We start from the raw sequence: 21,675 nt of genomic DNA on the forward strand, positions 1-21,675 counted from the left end.
TCACAACCAGAAAGGGCAATGGGTTCGATAACTGATTCAAGTATTTATAGTCAGATCCTAATTGGTATGTCGAATTTTATGTTCCTTTTGATGGCATAGAAGGCCCTTCTTGCCTTGTCTCTCAGATCGTTCACAGTTTTGTGGAAGTTACCTGTGGCGCTGATGTTTAGGCCGGGGTATGTATATTTTTTTCTGTGCTCTAGGGCAACGGTGTCTAGATGGAATTTGTATTTGTGGTTCTGGAAACTGAATCTTTTTTGCAACACCATTATTTTTGTGTTACTGAGATTTACTGTCAGGGCCCAGGTCTGACAGAATCTGTGCAGAAGATCTAGGTGCTGCTGTAGGCCCTCCTTAGTTGGTGACAGGAGCACCAGATCATCAGCAAACAGTAGACATTTGACTTCAGATTCTAGTAGGGTGAGGCCGGGTGCTGCAGACTGCCTTCACCAATTCGTTGATATATATGTTATCTCTCTCTCACTCTCTGGTATTGTGAGGTGTGTGTGTGTAACAGCTGCTGTCCACGTGTGTCTTGAAGGCACGCAGATGAAGGAATTCCCTCGTCTCTCTGGCTCCAAATCAGTATGTCCAACAAACTCACAACATGTGTAGGTGTGTGTAGGTTTGTGTGTGTGTCTGTCTCTGTGTACTGCATCTTTGTGAGTCACCCATTCAGCGAGAGAGTGTGTGTGTGTGTGTGTGTGTGTGTGTGTGTGTGTCTGTCTCTGTGTACTGCATCTTTGTGAGTCACCCATTCAGCGAGAGTGTGTGTGTGTGTGTGTGTGTGTGTGTGTGTGTGTGTGTGTGTGTGTGTGTGTGTGTGTGTGTGTGTGTGTGTGTGTGTGTGTGTGTGTGTTTGCATATGCACAGGTGTGTGTGCTTTCCTCTCGGGCATGGGGATATCCCTGGTACAGGTGGTAGCTCTAGCCTCTATCTTCTTCACCTGATCTCTCTCTCTCTGTGTGTGTGTGTGTGTGTGTGTGTGTGTGTGTGTGTGTGTGTGTGTGTGTGTGTGTGTGTGTGTGTGTGTGTGTGTGTGTGTGTGTGTGTGTGTGTGTGTGTGTGTGTGCCTTGCGTCTTGCCACGGTCTCCTGGATGATAGTTGGATGTAACAGATGGCCATAGGGCCACAGAGACCAGAAAGACAAGGTAAATGGATAAACAGTAAGCAGACCAGCCAGCATCGTGAGAGAACTGCAGGTTTTCGGGCAATGAGTTAAGCTAAGGCTATTGTGAGGCAAGCACGGTATTGTCATTGGGTTAGAGGCTAAAATAATCTAAGCTAAGGTTAAATTGACTAGCCTTATGGGCAAAGCTAAGGGCTAAGCTAGCCTTGGAAAGAAGGGGAAGGTGATCAAACAACGTGAGTCGAGGTGATAGACTGTTAACTCTGCTACCTCACGGCAATCTGTAGCGATGCACCAAGTCTGTAACCAGTATGACCCTGAACATCTTCTTCCCTCAAGCCATAAGACTGCTAAATAGTTATTTAAATAGTTAACCAATAGCTACCTGCACTATCTGTATTGACCCTTTTTGCATGAACTCTTTTGACTCATCACATACTGTATGCTGCTGCTACTGTTTATTATCTATCCTGTTGCCTAGTCACTTTATCCATATGTACATACAGTTGAAGTCAGAAGTTAACATACACCTTAGCCAAATACATTCAAACTCAGTTTTTCACAATTCCTGGCATTTAATGCTAGTAAAAATGTCCTGTCTTAGGTCAGTTAGGATCAGCACTTTATTTTAAGAATGTGAAATGTCAGAATAATATTAGAGAGAATGATTTATTTCAGCTTTTATTTCTTTCATCACATTCCCAGTGAAATTTGGACCATTCCTCCTGACAGAGCTGGTGTAACTGAGTCAGGTTTGTAGGCCTCCTTGCTCGCACACGCTTTTTCAATTCTGCCCACAAATTTTCTACAGGATTGAGGTCAGGGCTTTGTGATGGCCACTCCAATACCTTGACTTTGTTGTCCTTAAGCCATTTTGCCACAACTTTGGAAGTATGCTTGGGGTCATTGTCCATTTGGAAGACCCATTTGACCCAAGATATAACTTCCTGACTGATGTCTTGAGATGTTGCTTCAATATATCCACATAATTTTCCTATCTCATGATGCCATCTATTTTGGGAAGTGCACCAGACCCTCCTGCAGCAAAGCAGCCCCACAAAATGTTGATGCCACCACCGTGCTTCACGGTTGGGATGGTGTCCTTCGGCTTGCAAGCCTCCCCCTTTAACCTCCAAACATAACGATGGTCATTATGGCCAAACAGTTCTATTTTTGTTTCATCAGACCAGAGAACATTTCTCCAACTAGTACAATCTTTGTTCCCATGTTCAGTTGCATACCATAGTCTTGCTTTTTTTATGGCGGTTTTGGAGCAGTGGCTTCTTCCTTGCTGAGCGGCCTTTCAGGTTATGTCGATATAGGACTCGTTTTACTGTGGATATAGATACTTTAGTACCTGTTTCCTCCAGCATCTTCACAAGGTCCTTTGCTGTTGTTCTGGGAATGATCTGCACTTCTCGCACCAAAGTAGGTTCATCTCTAGGAGACAGAACGCGTCTCCTTCCTGAGCGGAATGACAGCTGCGTGGTCCCATGGTGTTTATACTTGTGTACTATTGTTTGTACAAATGAACAAGGTACCTTCAGGCGTTTGGAAATTGTTCCCAAGGATGAACTAGACTTGTGGAGGTCTACAATCTTTTTTCTGAGGTCTTGGTTGATTTATTTTTATTTTCCCATGATGTCAAGCAAAGAGGCACTGAGTCTGAAGGTAGGCCTTGAAATACATCCACAGGTACAGTGGGGCAAAAAAGTATTTAGTCAGCCACCAATTGTGCAAGTTCTCCCACTTAAAAAGATGAGAGAGGCCTGTACTTTTCATCATAGGTACACTTCAACTATGACAGACAAAATGAGAAAAAAAATCCAGAAAATCACATTGTAGGATTTTTTATGAATTGATTTGCAAATTACAAAGTTTATCTCAATACTTTGTTATATACCCTTTGTTGGCAATGACAGGGGTCAAATGTTTTCTGTAAGTCTTCACAAGGTTTTCACACACTGTTGCTGGTATTTTGGCCCATTCCTCCATGCAGATCTCCTCTATTGGTGGCTGACTAAATACTTTTTTGCCCCACTGTACACCTCCAATTGACTCAAACGATGTCAATTAGCCTATCACAAGCTCGGTACGGGTACCTGTGTACTGAACATAGCCAAGTTATCGTTACTCGTTGTGTATCATTTTTCTATTATTTCTCACTTGTTCCCTCTGCATTGTTGGGAAAGGCCCATTAGGAAGCATGTCACTGTTTGTAACGGATATCGTCCTCTTCGTCTGAGGAGGAGTAAGGATCGGACCAAAACGCAGCGTGGTAAGTGTCCATATTGATTTATTCAAAACACAACTAAACACTGGAACAAAATAATAAACGTGACTCAACGACACCGAAAACAGTTCTGTAAGGTGACAACACACACTAGACAGAAAATAAACACCCACGAAACCCAGGTGGAAAAAGGCTACCTAAGTATGATTCTCTATCAGAGACGACTAACGACACCTGCCTCTGATTGAGAACCATACTAGGCCGAACAGAAAAACCAACATAGAAAAACAAACACAGACTGCCCACCCCAACTCGCGCCCTGACCATACTAAAACAAAGACAAAACAAAAGGAACTAAGGTCAGAACGTGACACTGTTATTCTACACCTTGATAATCATTGAAAAGGAAACGGTGCCGCGCTCGTTCACCAATTAAAAACTAATTTAGGGCTTATTCAAGTTAAAAGATGAACATTTGGGCCATCAAAGGCCTTCATCAGAACAATTACACAAAGGGACTGGAGAGGTGCCATACACTGTACTGTCGGTCCTAGGGAAGACGTAGCCTTATCTATCGTTAGCATTAGCTCGTAACTACGCTGGATAAGAACCAGATGTGGCTGCCAGTGTGACGGGTAGGAGAATGGAAGAAACAACGTGTGATCAAATGATGGAGAGAAATGGAAAATAAGTTTTAATGTGTTCTCTGACCCAGGGTTGTGCCAAGGTTGCTAGAGGGAGAGAAGAAAGGAGAGAGAGATAGAGGAGGAGGGAGGACGGGAATGCCCAACCTTGAGGCAGATTTTGCGTGAGTACAATCTACAAATCCTGACACACACACACACAGAAACACACATGAATCTAATTCAAAACAGCTATATAGACCATAAACACACACACACACACACACACACACACACACACACACACACACACACACACACACACACACACACACACACGTACGTAACACGTTACAAAAACAAAATTGCATATACAAACACAAATCCCGTATGGGAACGATCACTCACAGTTGTTAATATTCAAAAAACTGCACACAAACACTCAAACACACACCCTTCCCTGGGCGTAGTGCCAGTCTATCCCTTGCTTTGTCCTCACTTATCAGTGTGTGTATGGAAAAGCAGACTGGCACATGAAGAATGGTAAACACACACATTCCCATCTGTACAACAACACACAGACAGTCAACAGTAGCCTGGCAGAAGGTACACACACACACACACACACACACACCCCCACCCACCCACACACACCACAGACACACACACTAACACATCAACACACACATACACACAGACACACTTACACACTGACACACACGATCAAGCTGATGCACACAGACACACAAAAACACAGATGCTTAAACACACACACACACTAACACAGACATACACATCACTATAATAGGTAAAGTATGAGAGAGAGGCTGTGGGAGGGAGGACAATGAAACAATGGCATACCCAGTAGATTGTCCTGAGGTAATATCTGTATCGGTCATATTGACACACTGTATCTGCTCCAATTAAAAGGATGTGATTTGTAGCCTTCTATAGAGATCAACAGTCTTTCCAATTAACGCTGGTCTACCTTTTTTATTTTCTATTACTCTCTCCCTCTCTCGTTCTCTCTCATTCTCGTTTACTCTCTCTCATTATCATTCTCGTTCTCTCTCTCTCTCTCTCTCGTACCACCTGGCAGCAGAGGTTAACTGCCAGGACAGGAGGGAGAGAGGGAGAGAAGGAGGGAGTGAGAGGGGGAGTATGCAAGGAAAGGAGGAAGTGAGGGGAGGCGTGGGAGGTTGAGTTGGAGGGAGGGATGGGTTAAGGGAGGTAGGGAGCGAGGGAGGGAGGGAGGGAGAGGTGGAGGAGAGAGATGAAATAGATTTCGCTAGATTCCCAGAGCTTCTGCCCCTCCTATTACTTCTCACTCTCCTCCCTACTGCACAGAAGTCTCTCTCTCTCTCGCTTTCTCTCTCCCTCCCAATCTTTTCCCCTCTGTCCATCAGACTAACATCTGCAGGCTTACACCAGTAAATGACAGTGGGTGCCAACCCTCCCTATATAATTACTTTATAATAGTATCATGGCTATAGTTGCCATTAGCCTGTGTGTTTGCCCAATCAGAGTTAACAATAAAATAATACTATCTTGCAATAGTGTGCTGGCATAAAACACACAGGTCCATCATTGGCTTAGAGACAATAATTTGCTTAATTTCACCCATAGGAAACCACTGATTGTAAAAATGGCCTTCAACAGCAGATGTAGGATCAGATCCTATGTTATCCATTAAGAGGATGAAAGGATATTGTTATTAACTGCATCAGTGGTGAAGGATAATTTCTTCCCACTGCTAAAACTACCATGTTCTCTCTTTCTCTCTCCATGCTCCATCTTCTCTCCTTCCCTCCCTCATCTGTCATTATATACTGGATCAGCCAACTCAGTTAACAACGTCTCTTCTGATGACATTTGTCAGTTTGTGTTATAATTCTACTCTCTGGGGGATCGCTGACAGGCTAGCTGCAGTGGGAGTTATCCAGCACTGAATGAATTGTGACTGACTGATAGATAGCGCTGTGTGTGTGTGTGTGTGTGTGTGTGTGTGTGTGTGTGTGTGTGTGTGTGTGTGTGTGTGTGTGTGTGTGTGTGTGTGTGTGTATCAGTGTGTGAGTGTGTATAATAGATAGCAGTGTGTGTTAAGACTGCAACCCCACAGCATATTGCAGCATCAGGAGAGATGAGAGGGGGTTTTCCTTTCAGTCTCTCTCTCGCTATCCCTCCCTCCCTCCATCCATCTCACTCTCTCTCGCTCCCTCTCTCTGATATCAGAGTTAGTCTAGATGATAGCTCACCACACACACACACACACACACACACACACACACACACACACACACACACAGAGTACCTGCAGCTATGCAGAAAATATATCAGGATTAAAGTAAATCTGAGTTTGTCAAAGAGGGAGAGGGAAAGGAGGAGGAGGGGAGAAAGGGGGAGAGGTGCTTGTTAAAAGGGAATAAGGGAAAAGGGGGAGAGAAGGAGAAGAGAGAGAGAGAGTTGGGGAGAGGAGAGGAGAGGATGAGAAAGGAGGCACAGATGAATTGTTTACCTTTTTGATTCATCATAATCTCTACCCACTCTTCCGTTCTGCCTGCCTTCTCCCTCTCTTTGCTTTTTAATATGTTCTTCTCTCTTTCTCCCGAGTGGCGTAGCTGTCTAAGGCACTGCAACCCAGTGCAAGAGGCGTCACAACAGTCCTTGGTTCGAATCCAGGCTGTGTCACATCTGGCTGTAATTGGGAGTGCCATAGGGTGGTGCACAATTGGCCCAGCGTCATTATCGTAAATAAGATTTTGTTCATAACTGACTTGCCTAGTTAAATAAAGGTTAAATCAATTATATTGCTCCTTCCTCATTCTCTCTATCTTTCCTCACCCTTCTCTCCATCTCTCCTTTCCTCCCTATCTCTATCTCCCTTCCCCATGCCCTCTCTGCCTCTCTTCCTCCCTCCCTCCCTTCCTCATGTCCTCCCTCTTACTCCATGGTGGGTATCCTGACCTACTTGTGCAGTGCTGTCTGTAGACATCATCTAGCTAATGGAACTGGATACAGCAGGTGAATGAGGACAAGCAGGGCATGTAGAGGGGGAGAAAACCCATTCCCTCAGATAAATACACTACACTATATACCCTCTTCTGGAGAGAGAGGGGGAGAGAGAAAAAGAGAGATACAGAGAGCGAGAAAGAGAGAGCAATAGAGATAGAGATAGAGATAAAGAGATAGGCGAGGAGGAAAGAACAGAGAGAGAGAAAGAGAGAGCGATAGAGATAAAGAGATAAAGAGATAGGTGAGGGGGAAAGGGCAGAGAGAGAGAGAGAGAGCGATAGAGATAAAGAGATAGGTGAAGAGGAAAGGGCAGAGAGAGAGAGAGCGATAGAGATAAAGAGATAAAGAGATGAAGAGATAGGTGAGGAGGAAAGGGCAGAGACAGAGAGAGCGATAGAGATAGGTGAGGAGGAAAGGGCAGAGAGAGAGAGAGAGAGAGAGAGAGCGATAGAGATAGGTGAGGAGGAAAGGGCAGAGAGAGAGAGAGAGAGAGCGATAGAGAAAGAGATTAAGAGATAGGTGAGGAGGAAAGGGCAAAGAGAGAGAGAGAAAACACTAAACAAACAACAACACAAAGAATTATCAATCCAAAATGGAGATGTATGGGTAAACCACTTCTCCAATATTTTTGGCTCTATAACAAAGAATAAAGAGCAAAAACATATACATGATCAAATACAAATCTTAGAATCAACTATTAAAGACTACCAGAACCCACTGGATTTTCCAATTACCTTGAATGAGCTACAGGAAAAAATAAAAACCCTCCAACCCAAAAAGGCATGTGGTGTTGAAGGTATCCTTAATGAAATTATCAAATATACCGACAACCAATTCCAATTGGCTATACTAAAACTCTTTAACATCACCCTTATCTCTGGCATCTTCCCCAATATTTGGAACCAAGGACTGATCACCCCAATCCACAAAAGTGGAGACAAATTTGACCCCACTAACTACCGTGGGATATGAGTCAACAGTAACCTTGGGAAAATCCTCTGCATTATCGTTAACAGCTGACTCGTACATTTCCTCAATGAAAACAATGTACTGAGCAAATGTCAAATTGGCTTTTTATCAAATTACCGTATTCACCCTGCACACCCTAATCGACAACCAAACAAACCAAAACAATTCAAAGTCGTCTCATGCTTTGTTGATTTCAAAAAAGCCTTCGACTCAATTTGGCATGAGGGTCTGCTATACAAATTGATGGAAAGTGGTGTTGGGGGTAAAACATACAACATTATAAAATCCATGTACACAAACAACAAGTGTGCAGTTAAAATTGGCAAAAAACACACACATTTCTTCACACAGGGCCGTGGGGTGAGACAGGGATGCAGCTTCTTCAACATGTATATCAACGAACTGGCGCGTGCACTAGAAAAGTCTGCATCACCCAGCCTCACCCTACTAGAATCTGAAGTCAAATGTCTATTGTTTGCTGATGATCTGGTGCTTCTGTCACCAACTAAGGAGGGCCTACAGCAGCACCAAGATCTTCTGCACAGATTCTGTCAGACCTGGGCCCTGACAGTAAATCTCAGTAATACAAAAATAATGGTGTTGCAAAAAAGGTCCAGTTGCCAGAACCACAAAAACAAATTCCATCTAGACACTGTTGCGCTACAGCACACAAAAAACTATACATACCTTGGCCTAAACATCAGCGCCACAGGTAACTTCCACAAAGCTGTGAACGATCTGAGATACAAGGCAAGAAGGGCATTCTATGCCATCAAAAGGAACATAAAATTTAGCATACCAATTAGGATCTGGCTAAAAATACTTGAATCAGTCATAGAGCCCATTGCCCTTTATGGTTGTGAGGTCTGGGGTCCGCTCACAAACCAAGACTTCACAAAATGGGACAAACACCAAATTGAGACTCCGCATGCAGGATTCTGCAAAAATATCCCCTGTGTACAACGTAGAACACCAAATAATGCATGCAGAGCAGAATTAGGCCGATACCCACTAATTATCAAAATCCAGAAAAGAGCCGTTAAATTCTACAACCACCTAAAAGGAAGCGATTCCCAAATCTTCCATAACAAAGCCATCACCTACAGAGAGATGAACATGGAGAAGAGTCCCCTAGGCAAGCCCAGGACAGGAACACAATTAGACCCAACCAAATCATGAGAAAACAAAAAGATAATTACTTGACACATTGGAAATAATTAACAAAACAGAGCAAACTAGAATGCTATTTGGCCCTAAACAGAGAGTACACAGCAGCAGAATACCTGAACACTATGACTGACCCAAACTTAAGGAAAGCTTTGACTATGTACAGACTCAGTGAGCATAGCCTTGCTATTGAGAAAGGCCGCCGTAGGCAGACATGGCTCTCAAGAGAAGACAAGCTATGTGCTCACTGCCCACAAAATGAGGTGGAAACTGAGCTGCACTTCCTAACGTCCTGCCAAATGTAGGACCATATTAGAGATACATATTTCCCTCAGATTACACAGATCCACAAATCAAATTTTGATGAACTCCCATATCTACTGGGTGAAATTCCACAGTGTGCCATCACAGCAGCAAGATTTGTGACCTGTTGCCACAAGGAAAGGGCAACCAGCGAAGAACAAACACCATTGTAAATACAACCCATATTTATGCTTATTTATTTTCCCTTGTGTACCCTTAACCATTTCTACATCGTTGCAACACTGTATATACTGTATATATATAATATGACATTTGTAATGTCTTTATTGTTTTGAAACTTCTGTATGTGTAATGTTTACTGTTCATTGTTAATTTCACTTTTGTATATTATCTACCTCACTTGATTTGGCAATGTGAACATATGTTTCCCATGCCAATAAAGCCCCTTGAATTGAATTGAATTGAGAGAGAACGATAGAGATAAAGAGATAGGTGAGGAGGAAAGGGCAGAGAAAGAGAGCGAAAAAGAGAGAAAGGTAGAGAGAAGAGAAAAGGGGTGAGGAGGAGGAGCGGGGATAGAGGGAAGAGAAAGAGGGGGTAGAAAGGGAGAGCAACAGAGGGAGAGAGTCATTTAACTGGACCTAGATATTTTGTTATATCATTTGTTCATGGTGACTTTAAGATAGTCTGTGCCCTGTCTCAAGCACACATAAGTCTCTCTCTCTCTATCTCTCCATTCCTTCCCTTCCTCCCCGTCTGGCTCTCGATCTGTAACCTCTCTTCTGTCCCCAAACAGGTCTGGAATCAGCCCGAGGAGGCATTAATAAATCAAGGAGAAGAAAGGGCAGGGAGGAAGAGAGAGAGAAAGAGACATAGATAAAGAGACAGACTGTCACTTCGTGTCTCTCTCCCTCTCTCTGCAGCTCTGTGATTGTATTGATGGTAGGAGGTCAATGATCACGGTACGTGTCAAGGAAACCTTCAAGGAAACCTTCAAGGAAACCTTCAAGGAAACTAATGGGAGTGTGTTATCATTGAGTCTGTGTATTCTTCGCCTTCCAAAAACCTTGGCCATATGACTACTTCTTGTGGTGTATGTATAGTGGAGGGTGTACAGTTGGGTTCCTCAACGGTTCTTTGGGAAGGGTGATGGTTCCTTGTGGAACCATACTGACCCAAGAACCCTTTTGGTTCGTGCAGTTGAAAAAAATAAATGGTCATTTCCACTTTTAGTGATAATTAAAATGTAGGGTTGGTGGCTCATTATAATATCTTAGGGCATTGTTTGGGCAGAGCTCTTTTGTGCATCCGTAAGTGAGAGTCATTCCAGTTGAACTAATCTGTTGTGCTATGCTATTACATGTTATATATGACTATGGCCAGGAAACGGTATCTTGTGACAGACTCATGTGTGACCTTGTGTTAATGTGACTAAGTAAGTCAGTCGTTCTCAAGTCTCTTCTCAGGGGGCCCCCAGGTGTTCCACAGATACCTGATTCAACGTGTTAATAAACACGGCTATTAAACCATGATACAAAACGTTGAGAAAAGTTCTTTATAGAACCATTCATAAAGGTTCATAAAGAACAATATAAAGGGTCCTATATCGCCCCAATGTCACACCCTGGTCTATTTCACCAGTCCTTGTGATTGTCTCCACCTCCCTCCAGGTGTCGCCCATCTTCCCCATTATCCCCTGTGTATTTATACCTGTGTTCTCTGTTTGTCCGTTGCCAGTTCGTCCCATTTGTCAAGTCAACCAACGTTTTGGTTCTCAGCTCCTGCTTTTCCCTAGTCTCCCTTTTTCTGGCCCTCCTGGTTTTGACCCTTGCCTGTCCTGACTCTGAGCCCTGCTGTCAGACCACTCTGCCTACCCTGACCCTGAGCCTGCCTGCTGTCCGGTACCGTTGCCCCACCTCTGGTTTACTGACCCCTGCCTGCCTTGACCGGTCTATTGCCTGCCCCTGTTGGAATATTAAACCATTGTCAATTCTACGTGTCTGCATCTGCAAAGCAGAACCCTTTTTTGGCCTTTTATTAATGGTTCTTTATAAAACCTTAGTAAATGGTTCTTTATAGCACCATTCGGGTTCCATTTAGAACCTTCTAAAAAAAAAGAAAAAAAAGGGTTATAACACCATAGCACTATATAGAACCATTTGTTTTTAATGTGTAATGTTGATATTGTGGTCACAATGATTGCCTTCTAAATGGCCTCTCTGCCCCCTACTCTCCTGCTCTCTCTGTCTTGCCCTTTTTTCCATCCTCAGTATCTACAGTACCAGTGGTATCTCCATCTATACTCCCGGTGCGCTGACAGATCGATGTGCGGAAGTGTCCCTCTGTCCAAGACAACCTGAGAATCACTGCACTATTGACTGGGGATCCTCCAAAACTCATCTGAGGAGGGGAGGAAAGAAGGGATGAGGGAGGCAGAGAGCGCTGGCCTCCCTCCAGTTCCCTGTCACCCTGCACTTAACTGCATTTAACTGGCATCCCTCACTTTTTCTAACCTCCTCCATCCTCTTCTCTACTTTCACTCCCTTTCTTCTCTCTCCTCACCCTTCAGCCCTTTCGTCCCAATCACCTTGTCGACCCTTCACCCTGCCCTAACTTCACCACCCCCTATCACACCTTGTAATATGAAGTCAAGCACATCAGTGGCCTACACAGACTGTGACGCCAAAGGAAATCATTCAAGAGAAGCTCAGTAATAGGAGACTCAAATCAGTGCAGGCGAATGGGACTAGCTTTCTCTGATCTTCATCAAACGCCGAGTGAAATCAAGCTGACGTTTGCACTTCATGCTCAAGCCTGCTAACATATGCACTTGCATTCACGCACACGCGCACACACGCGCGCACACACACGCGCACACACACGCGCACACACACAAGGAATGATTATGAAGAGAAAGTGCCAGGGTGCTGAGAAATGCTCTTTGGCAGAAATTATTTTCCTTTTCAGAAACAGACACTTCATCAGAACACTCCTAAACGAAACTAGCAACCGTTGCCAGGAAGTGTGTACCCGACCACCCGTTCGTTACCTTGGTTACTATTGTCTCAGTTTGGCTGTGTGTTCTCATGAGGGAGAAGGGGGTTGGCGTTTTTTGCAGACACTGCAACAATGTGAAACAAAGGGATACACACACACACACACACACACACACACATACACACACACACACACACACACACACACACACACACACACACACACACACACACACACACACACACACACACAAAGTGTGCCGTGTTGCCCAGACAGAATATGTAGGTTCTCTCTCTATGTGGTTGTCGTGATTCACAGCACATGTTTTTGGCTGGGGACGCCCTCTAGCCAGGGCGTGCGGCGTGCGTGTGCGTGACTCACCCGGCCAGTACGATAAAGAAGTCGAGCCTGTTCCAGGTGTCTCCTAGATAACACTTCTTCCCAAAGATGCCCAGCGCCACCATCTTGATGACCATCTCCACCGCAAAGAACGCAAAGATAAAGTCATCAAAGTCCTAGGGAGAGGGGGAAAAAACACACGAATATGAAGAAAGAGAAATAGAAATGAAAGGAAACTCCAGAGAGACAGGGGTTAGTGTATGGATGAGTATGTACCTATAAGTGGGTTGGGGGGGGGGGGGGGCAGGGGATGGATAGAGAAGGGTAAAAGGAGACAGCGTAAGACATGGGGAGAGAGAGTAAGGTTATGCTATGATAGTGGCCGGACTGTGTTGATCACAGAGGTAGACGCCCAGCGCTACACGACTCCTCACAACATGAACTGGTAAATAAAAGGCTTCTCAAATAAACCTCTTATTGCAGATACAGTGACATTCTTTCCCTCTGCGAAGTTGCAGAAGCACAAGACAGACCCCACTGGGGTTTGTTCAAGGCGTAGTTTTGGTTTTACATTTGTGTTCAACGTGAAAGCAACAAAAAATGCCCCCGTGTCATTGGATTTAGGTTCAAAGTTGCGTGAATATTTTGGGGGGGAAATTCCCTCATGTTGGTTACTTTTTTTCTAATCCAATCAGTTTCCCACGTTGATTCAATGTCATTGCACTAAATGTTTGGGTTGAAATGACGTGGAAACAACATTGATTCCACCCATTTTGCCCAGTGGGAAATGGAGATGAGAGAGATACTGACTCATCACACATGTGAGCACACACAGACAGGTACAGTCATCTCATCTACTTTGGGGTTGAATAAACCGCCCTCCTTATTTCTGCATCCTTGTGATTAGAGTGTAATCTGAATAATTTTCAGAGTAAACAGTAGAGCACATCCCTGGATTAACATCCCTGGAATTTGTTTATCTCATAAAATATGCAAAGCCTTTTGCTGAGTTTAGACTGAGGAGAATCACATTATTAAGTAATGCGAATGCGAAGAGTGTGTGTTTTTGTGTGTGTATGTGTGTGCGCGTGTGCGTGTGTGTCTCTCACACACACACACGCACACGCACACACACACCTGAGAGTTCTAGCCAGATGGAATCCATTTGACTTTAAACACACTGGATACACAAACACATGTGTCTATAGGGCTGGAATGTAAATAGAGATATAGTGTACTGGAGATGAAGCCTGTAGAGAATAGAGCAGAGAGAAGCTCACGGTATCTGTGAGTGATGAGCCATGCAATCCCCTTCCCTAACCCCCTGTTCACATGCAGAGAGAGAAACACACACACACTGCTCAGAGGGGAGTACAGTTCTAGGCAGGTAGAACCAAGAGGCACATAGCTGGGATTTCCCAATGTGAGAAAACCTGTGTGTGTGTGTGTGTGTGTGTGTGTGTGTGTGTGTGTGTGTGTGTGTGTGTGGTGTACGTGTGTGTGCGGTGTACGTGTGTGTGGGTGTTTGTGTGTGTGTGTCAGAAAGCGAGAGCAGGATTCAACGAAGCATGGAGAAGGAGTCTAACACACACACACACACACACACACACACAGCTGGCTCCCAGAGCGGAGACACCAGTGGCCTGTGCGCAACGCTTCAATGCTCACCCGCTCCCCTTCTCTTTATCTCTCCTTCACTTGTCTTGCTCTTTCTCTCTCTGTTTCTCTCTCTCTCTTAGATTCTACCTCAATTTATCTCCTATTTTTTCTCTCTCTCTCCTCCCTTATTAAATCACTCTTCCATATCTATATCTATACACATATATTATTCCATCATTTATTTCTGTCTTATTACTCTGATTATGTCTCTGCAGTATCTCTTATTTCTGTCTTATTACTCTGGTTATGCCTCTGCAGTAGCTCTTATTTCAGTCTTATTACTCTGATTCTGTCTGCAGTAGCTCTTATTTCTGTCTTATTACTCTGGTTATGTTTGCAGTAGCTCTTATTTCTGTCTTATTACTCTGATTATGTCTGCAGTGGCTGTTATTTCTGTCTTATTACTCTGATTATGTCTCTGCCACATCTCTAATTTAGGTCTTAATACTCTGATTATGTCTGCAGTAGATGTTATTTCTGTCTATTTACTCTGATTATGTCTGCAGTAGCTGTTATTTCTGTCTTATTACTCTGATTATGTCTGCAGTAGCTGTTATTTCTGTCTTATTACTATGATTCTGTCTGCAGTAGCTCTTATTTATGTCTTATTTCTCTGATTCTGTCTGCAGTAGCTCTTATTTCAGTCTTATTACTCGGATTATGTCTGCAGTAGCTCTTATTTCGGTCTTATTACTCTGGTTATGTCTGCAGTAGCTCTTATTTATGTCTTATTACTCTGATTCTGTCTGCAGTAGCTCTTATTTCAGTCTTATTACTCTGATTATGTCTGCAGTAGCTCTTATTTCGGTCTTATTACTCTGATTATGTCTGCAGTAGCTCTTATTTCGGTCTTATTACTCTGATTATGTCTGCAGTAGCTGTCATTTCTTTTTTTTCTTTCTTTAAAATTTGTATTACCCCCTTTTTCTCCCCAATTTCATGGTATACAATTGTTAGTAGTTACCATCTTGTCTCATCCTTACAACTCCCGTACGGGCTCGGGAGAGACGAAGGTCGAGAGCCATGCGTCCTTCGAAACACAACTCAACCATGCCGCACCCGGAAGCCAGCCACACCAATGTGTGGGAGGAAACACCGTGCACCTGGCGACCTTGGTTAGCGCGCACTGCGCCCGGCCCGCCACAGGAGTTTCTGGTGCGCGATGAGACATGGATATCCCTGCCGGCCAAACCCTCCCTAACCCGGACGACAACGCTAGGCCAATTGTGCATCGCCCCACGGACCTCCCGGTCTTGGCCGACTGCGACAGAGCCTGGGCACGAACCCAGAGTCTCTGGTGGCATAGCTAGCGCTGCGATGTAGTGCCCTACACCCCTGCGCCACCCGGGAGGCACTATAGCTGTTATTTCTGTCTTATTACTCTGATTCTGTCTGCAGTAGCTCTTATTTCTGTCTTATTACTCTGGTTATGTTTGCAGTAGCTCTTATTTCTGTCTTATTACTCTGGTTATGTTTGCAGTAGCTGTTATTTCTGTCTTATTACTCTGGTTATGTCTGCAGTAGCTGTTATTTCTGTCTTATTACTCTGGTTATGTCTGCAGTAGCTGTTATTTCTGTCTTATTACTCTGGTTATGTTTGCAGTAGCTGTTATTTCTGTCTTATTACTCTGGTTATGTTTGCAGTAGCTGTTATTTCTGTCTTATTACTCTGGTTATGTCTGCAGTAGCTGTTATTTCTGTCTTATTACTCTGGTTATGTTTGCAGTAGCTGTTATTTCTGTCTTATTACTCTGATTCTGTCTGCAGTAGCTCTTATTTCTGTCTTATTACTCTGGTTATGTTTGCAGTAGCTCTTATTTCTGTCTTATTACTCTGATTATGTCTGCAGTGGCTGTTATTTCTGTCTTATTACTCTGATTATGTCTCTGCCACATCTCTAATTTAGGTCTTAATACTCTGATTATGTCTGCAGTAGATGTTATTTCTGTCTATTTACTCTGATTATGTCTGCAGTAGCTGTTATTTCTGTCTTATTACTCTGATTATGTCTGCAGTAGCTGTTATTTCTGTCTTATTACTATGATTCTGTCTGCAGTAGCTCTTATTTATGTCTTATTACTCTGATTCTGTCTGCAGTAGCTCTTATTTCAGTCTTATTACTCTGATTATGTCTGCAGTAGCTCTTATTTCGGTCTTATTACTCTGGTTATGTCTGCAGTAGCTCTTATTTATGTCTTATTACTCTGATTCTGTCTGCAGTAGCTCTTATTTCAGTCTTATTACTCTGATTATGTCTGCAGTAGCTCTTATTTCGGTCTTATTACTCTGATTATGTCTGCAGTAGCTCTTATTTCGGTCTTATTACTCTGATTATGTCTGCAGTAGCTGTCATTTCTTTTTTTTCTTTCTTTAAAATTTGTATTACCCCCTTTTTCTCCCCAATTTCATGGTATACAATTGTTAGTAGTTACCATCTTGTCTCATCCTTACAACTCCCGTACGGGCTCCGTACGGGCTCGGGAGAGACGAAGGTCGAGAGCCATGCGTCCTTCGAAACACAACTCAACCATGCCGCACCCGGAAGCCAGCCACACCAATGTGTGGGAGGAAACACCGTGCACCTGGCGACCTTGGTTAGCGCGCACTGCGCCCGGCCCGCCACAGGAGTTGCTGGTGCGTGATGAGACATGGATATCCCTGCCGGCCAAACCCTCCCTAACCCGGACGACAACGCTAGGCCAATTGTGCATCGCCCCACGGACCTCCCGGTCGTGGCCGACTGCGACAGAGCCTGGGCACGAACCCAAAGTCTCTGGTGGCATAGCTAGCGCTGCGATGTAGTGCCCTACACCCCTGCGCCACCCGGGAGGCACTATAGCTGTTATTTCTGTCTTATTACTCTGATTCTGTCTGCAGTAGCTCTTATTTCTGTCTTATTACTCTGGTTATGTTTGCAGTAGCTCTTATTTCTGTCTTATTACTCTGGTTATGTTTGCAGTAGCTGTTATTTCTGTCTTATTACTCTGGTTATGTCTACAGTAGCTGTTATTTCTGTCTTATTACTCTGGTTATGTCTGCAGTAGCTGTTATTTCTGTCTTATTACTCTGGTTATGTTTGCAGTAGCTGTTATTTCTGTCTTATTACTATGGTTATGTATGCAGTAGATGTTATTTCTGTCTTATTACTCTGGTTATGTCTGCAGTAGCTGTTATTTCTGTCTTATTACTCTGGTTATGTCTGCAGTAGCTGTTATTTCTGTCTTATTACTCTGGTTATGTTTGCAGTAGCTGTTATTTCTGTCTTATTACTCTGGTTATGTCTGCAGTAGCTGTTATTTCTGTCTTATTACTCTGATTCTGTCTGCAGTAGCTGTTATTTCTGTCTTATTACTCTGGTTATGTTTGCAGTAGCTGTTATTTCTGTCTTATTACTCTGGTTATGTCTGCAGTAGCTGTTATTTCTGTCTTATTACTCTGGTTATGTCTGCAGTAGCTGTTATTTCTGTCTTATTACTCTGGTTATGTTTGCAGTAGCTGTTATTTCTGTCTTATTACTCTGGTTATGTCTGCAGTAGCTGTTATTTCTGTCTTATTACTCTGATTCTGTCTGCAGTAGCTGTTATTTCTGTCTTATTACTCTGGTTATGTTTGCAGTAGCTGTTATTTCTGTCTTATTACTCTGATTCTGTCTGCAGTAGCTGTTATTTATGTCTTATTACTCTGGTTATGTTTGCAGTAGCTGTTATTTCTGTCTTATTACTCTGGTTATGTTTGCAGTAGATGTTATTTCTGTCTTATTACTCTGGTTATGTCTGCAGTAGATGTTATTTCTGTCTTATTACTCTGGTTATGTCTGCAGTAGCTGTTATTTCTGTCTTATTACTCTGGTTATGTCTGCAGTAGCTGTTATTTCTGTCTTATTACTCTGGTTATGTTTGCGTGTCTGTGTTGCTGTCTCTTTGGTGCTTCGTCACACTTGTGTGTAAAGCTCTGGACCTAAACAATGGCATCATGCCGTGGGAACAGCCGTGTGTGCGTGTGACACATGCGCACACACACCCTCTTTCTTTCTCTAGCTCTCCGAGTGGCCTGTACTATGGATGACTATACTCTAGTCTCCTAGCCCTGTCTATCTGGACTATACCACTGAGCCATGTATTCAACTGGCCATAGAAGCCTCAATGATAATGATACTGGTTTATTAAAGCAGCTGATTCCTGACCTGCCTTGACTATAACATCTGACCCTGGGGTTCAGACAATGATGATTATCTGTAAATCCATTCAGCTCTGTTAATATATTGATATCAGAAGGGTGGGAGGCAGTGCAAAATACAGTCGATAGGAAGTTCAAAAGGCCAATCACATCCTTTCCCGGGGTCCTTTAGGGAGCCACACAGATACTCTCCCTCTGGGCAGGAATGAAACTGGAACCCCATTCAGAATGCTTCTCTGATTAACCTCCACTCCCTCTCTTTCCTCTCCCTCTCTTTTCCCCTCCAGCCATGCTGCCTTTGGTGCAGTATTCAATACACAAAGCAGAGAGAGGACTGACACACACACACAGACAAACCGCTGCCTATGTAAGTCAACCCACACAGATATGCACCTTGCGAGATACTGTGCAGTGCACACACTCTCTATGCCGGAGGTAGAACGTGTGTTGGAATGATTGAGTGGTTTTGCAGGCAGAAATGGGGAGGTGGGAGTGCATTGAGCATTGAGCCACATTCCGACATGGAACTAGTGACATTTGTCCTGATTCCATGTTACTGTAGCAGAGGAAGGGTTTCTGGGAACTGCAGAGTGTGTGTGTGATTGCGAGTGTTTTGAGGAACCCCAGGCGAGGAGCGCTGGAGAAGCCTCTATCTCTGCATCAGGAGGAGATGGGAGGAGACACACACACCAAAGCTTCACACACACTCAGACACGTGTACGGGAGAGGAAAGAGAAGCAAATCAAGGTCTTCTGCTGTGTGTCTAAAGAAGGTGTGTGTGTGTGTGTATCCAAGCTGCAGTTTATATTTTATATGTGTTAGTCTATTGTCACAGGCCTTGTAATAATAGTCTTGCGTTGTTCCCGGGTTTGACTTGGAGAGATACTCCTGCATGTGTGTGTGAGTGTGCATGTGTGTGTGCATGTGTGTGTGTGTGTGTGTGTGTGTGTGTGTGTGTGTGTGTGTGTGTGTGTGTGTTTGTGTGTGTGTGTGTGTGTATCAGGAGGAGATGGGAGGAGACACGCACACACACTAAAGCTTCACACACACTCAGACACGAGTGTGTGTGTGTGTGTGTGTGTGTGTGTGTGTGTGTGTGTGTGTGTGTGTGTGTGTGTGTGTGTGTGTGTCTCGGCTACAGATGCTAGCTGACAGTATTTGAACCCTGCGATAATCTCATTCAGAGCTCTGACAGGCAGAATTAGCATACATAGTGGCTATATTTTCATACGAAGAATATTCAGTTGGAATGTTGTTATCTATGTTATTTCAACCAGACACACACACACACACACACACACACACACTCTTTCTTTTTGTTTCAATCACACAGACTCACAATTCTTATTTCAACTACTCATAAGTAATACGTTTTCCCAAAACTCTTAATGATCAATTAAAGGGGAAGTTGAGGCGGAACTAACCAGTCTGTAAGTATTGCTGAGAAAACACTCCGGGTAAGATCATAACTGGACGTGTGCCCAACAGCAGTGTAAGGCTAGTAGCCAGTCCATCTAATGAACACCTCAGAGTAGAAGTTAAATATGTTGTTCTCCAACAGCTCAGTCTGATCATTAGTGTTCTCTTTAAGTTCACTCAGCATTATTAATGTAAACACACACACACACACACACACACACACACACACACACACACACACACACACACAGACACATGAAAGGTCACACAAATACTCAGAGAACTAGACTTGGCTCAGGAGGCCATGAGGGGAGGGGAGAATATTGTCTCCCGGTGAAGGGTGATAACATGTCTCATAACAGAGAGATGAAGAAAGAGTGAGCGAGAGAGAGACAGAGGGAGAGACGAAGAAGAAGGGAAACAGAAAGAGAGAGATGGATGGAGAGACCATGTAATGGATGAAAGTGCGTTGAATCTCTAGGCTGCACATGTATCTGCAGTGATAGCACGCACCTCACTGTCTGACATCAGAGAGATGAAGAGAGGGAGAGAAGGAGAAAGAAAGAGAGAGGGAGACAGAGAGAGACACAAAAGAAAAAACCAGACAGAGATAGAGAGCGATGGAGTGATAAAAGGAGAGATGAAGAATATACCTCCAGGATCTTGCAACGTTCCGACTCACAGTCGTGGTCCTCACAGGGTTGGAACATCCCCAGGGTGACGCAGTTCAACAAGATCACCAGCATGGAGGCTCGTTCAAACCACGTAGAGAATAGGGAGTTAAGGAACACAATGGAGAGGTGCTAGAATCATACACAGCCTTACATAAAATACAAAAGACACAGAAATTAGAGTATGCATTTTGGACTTTGCATTCATTAGGATCCCCATTAGCTCCTGCCAAGGCAGCAGCTACACTTCCTGGAGTCCAAACAGGAATAAAATAATTACATCACAACAAAACAACAGCCTACATCATAAACAAAATAATACAATACATTATTACATTTTCACTCAATCACAAATGTACAATTTAAAATGTACAATACTACAATAATACAATATTACACTGTGTGTGTGTGTGTTGAGTGCATGTGTTAGAGTGTGTGCGTATGCGTGTGTTCGTCCGCGTTGTGCCACGAGGTGATGTTTCATCTGATTTTTTAAAATCTGATTTTACTGCTTGCTTGAGTTACTTGATGTGGAAGAGAGTTCCATGTAGTCATGGCTCTATGTAGTACTGTGCGTTTCCCAGACTCAGAACTGGACTTATGGACTTGTGAAGGGACCTCTGGTGACATGTCTCGTGGAGTAACTGTGTCTGAGCTGTGTGTTAGGGACTTGTGAAGGGACCTCTGGTGACATGTCTCATGGAGTAACTGTGTCTGAGCTGTGTGTTAGGGACTTGTGAAGGGACCTCTGGTAACATGTCTCGTGGAGTAACTGTGTCTGAGCTGTGTGTTAGGGACTTGTGAAGGGACCTCTGGTAACATGTCTCGTGGGGTAACAGTGTCTGAGCTGTGTGTTAGGGACTGGTGAAGGGACCTCTGGTGACATGTCTCGTGGGGTAACGGTGTCTGAGCTGTGTGTTAGGGACTTGTGAAGGGACCTCTGGTGACATGTCTCGTGGGGTATGTAACGGTGTCTGAGCTGTGTGTTAGGGACTTGTGAAGGGACCTCTGGTGAC

General features: G+C 43.8%; 1 protein-coding gene and 1 long non-coding RNA gene across 17 annotated transcripts in view; one reads left to right on the forward strand and one right to left on the reverse strand.

Moving 5' to 3' along the window:
• The window catches only part of cacna1g (calcium voltage-gated channel subunit alpha1 G), a 199,397-nt gene extending 177,796 nt beyond the window's left edge, over positions 1–21,601 (reverse strand). For all 16 annotated transcript variants that reach the window (XM_090212291.1, XM_036956460.2, XM_090212290.1 and 13 more), the window contains exons 1-2: positions 20,642–21,601; positions 12,777–12,910 (exon numbers count right to left, since the gene is read on the reverse strand). In XM_090212291.1, the coding sequence (XP_090068417.1) occupies positions 12,777–12,910; positions 20,642–20,734 (227 nt within the window). In that variant the 5' untranslated portion in view covers positions 20,735–21,601. The remainder of the gene's footprint in view (positions 1–12,776; positions 12,911–20,641) is intronic.
• LOC149974398 (uncharacterized) overlaps positions 1–21,675 on the forward strand; it is a 270,502-nt gene that overhangs the window by 100,475 nt on the left and 148,352 nt on the right. The window lies entirely within an intron of this gene.

This window comes from Oncorhynchus mykiss, chromosome 20 (assembly GCF_057628025.1).
Source record: "Oncorhynchus mykiss isolate SJ-2025 chromosome 20, ASM5762802v1, whole genome shotgun sequence".
In the NCBI taxonomy this organism is placed as follows: domain Eukaryota; kingdom Metazoa; phylum Chordata; class Actinopteri; order Salmoniformes; family Salmonidae; genus Oncorhynchus; species Oncorhynchus mykiss.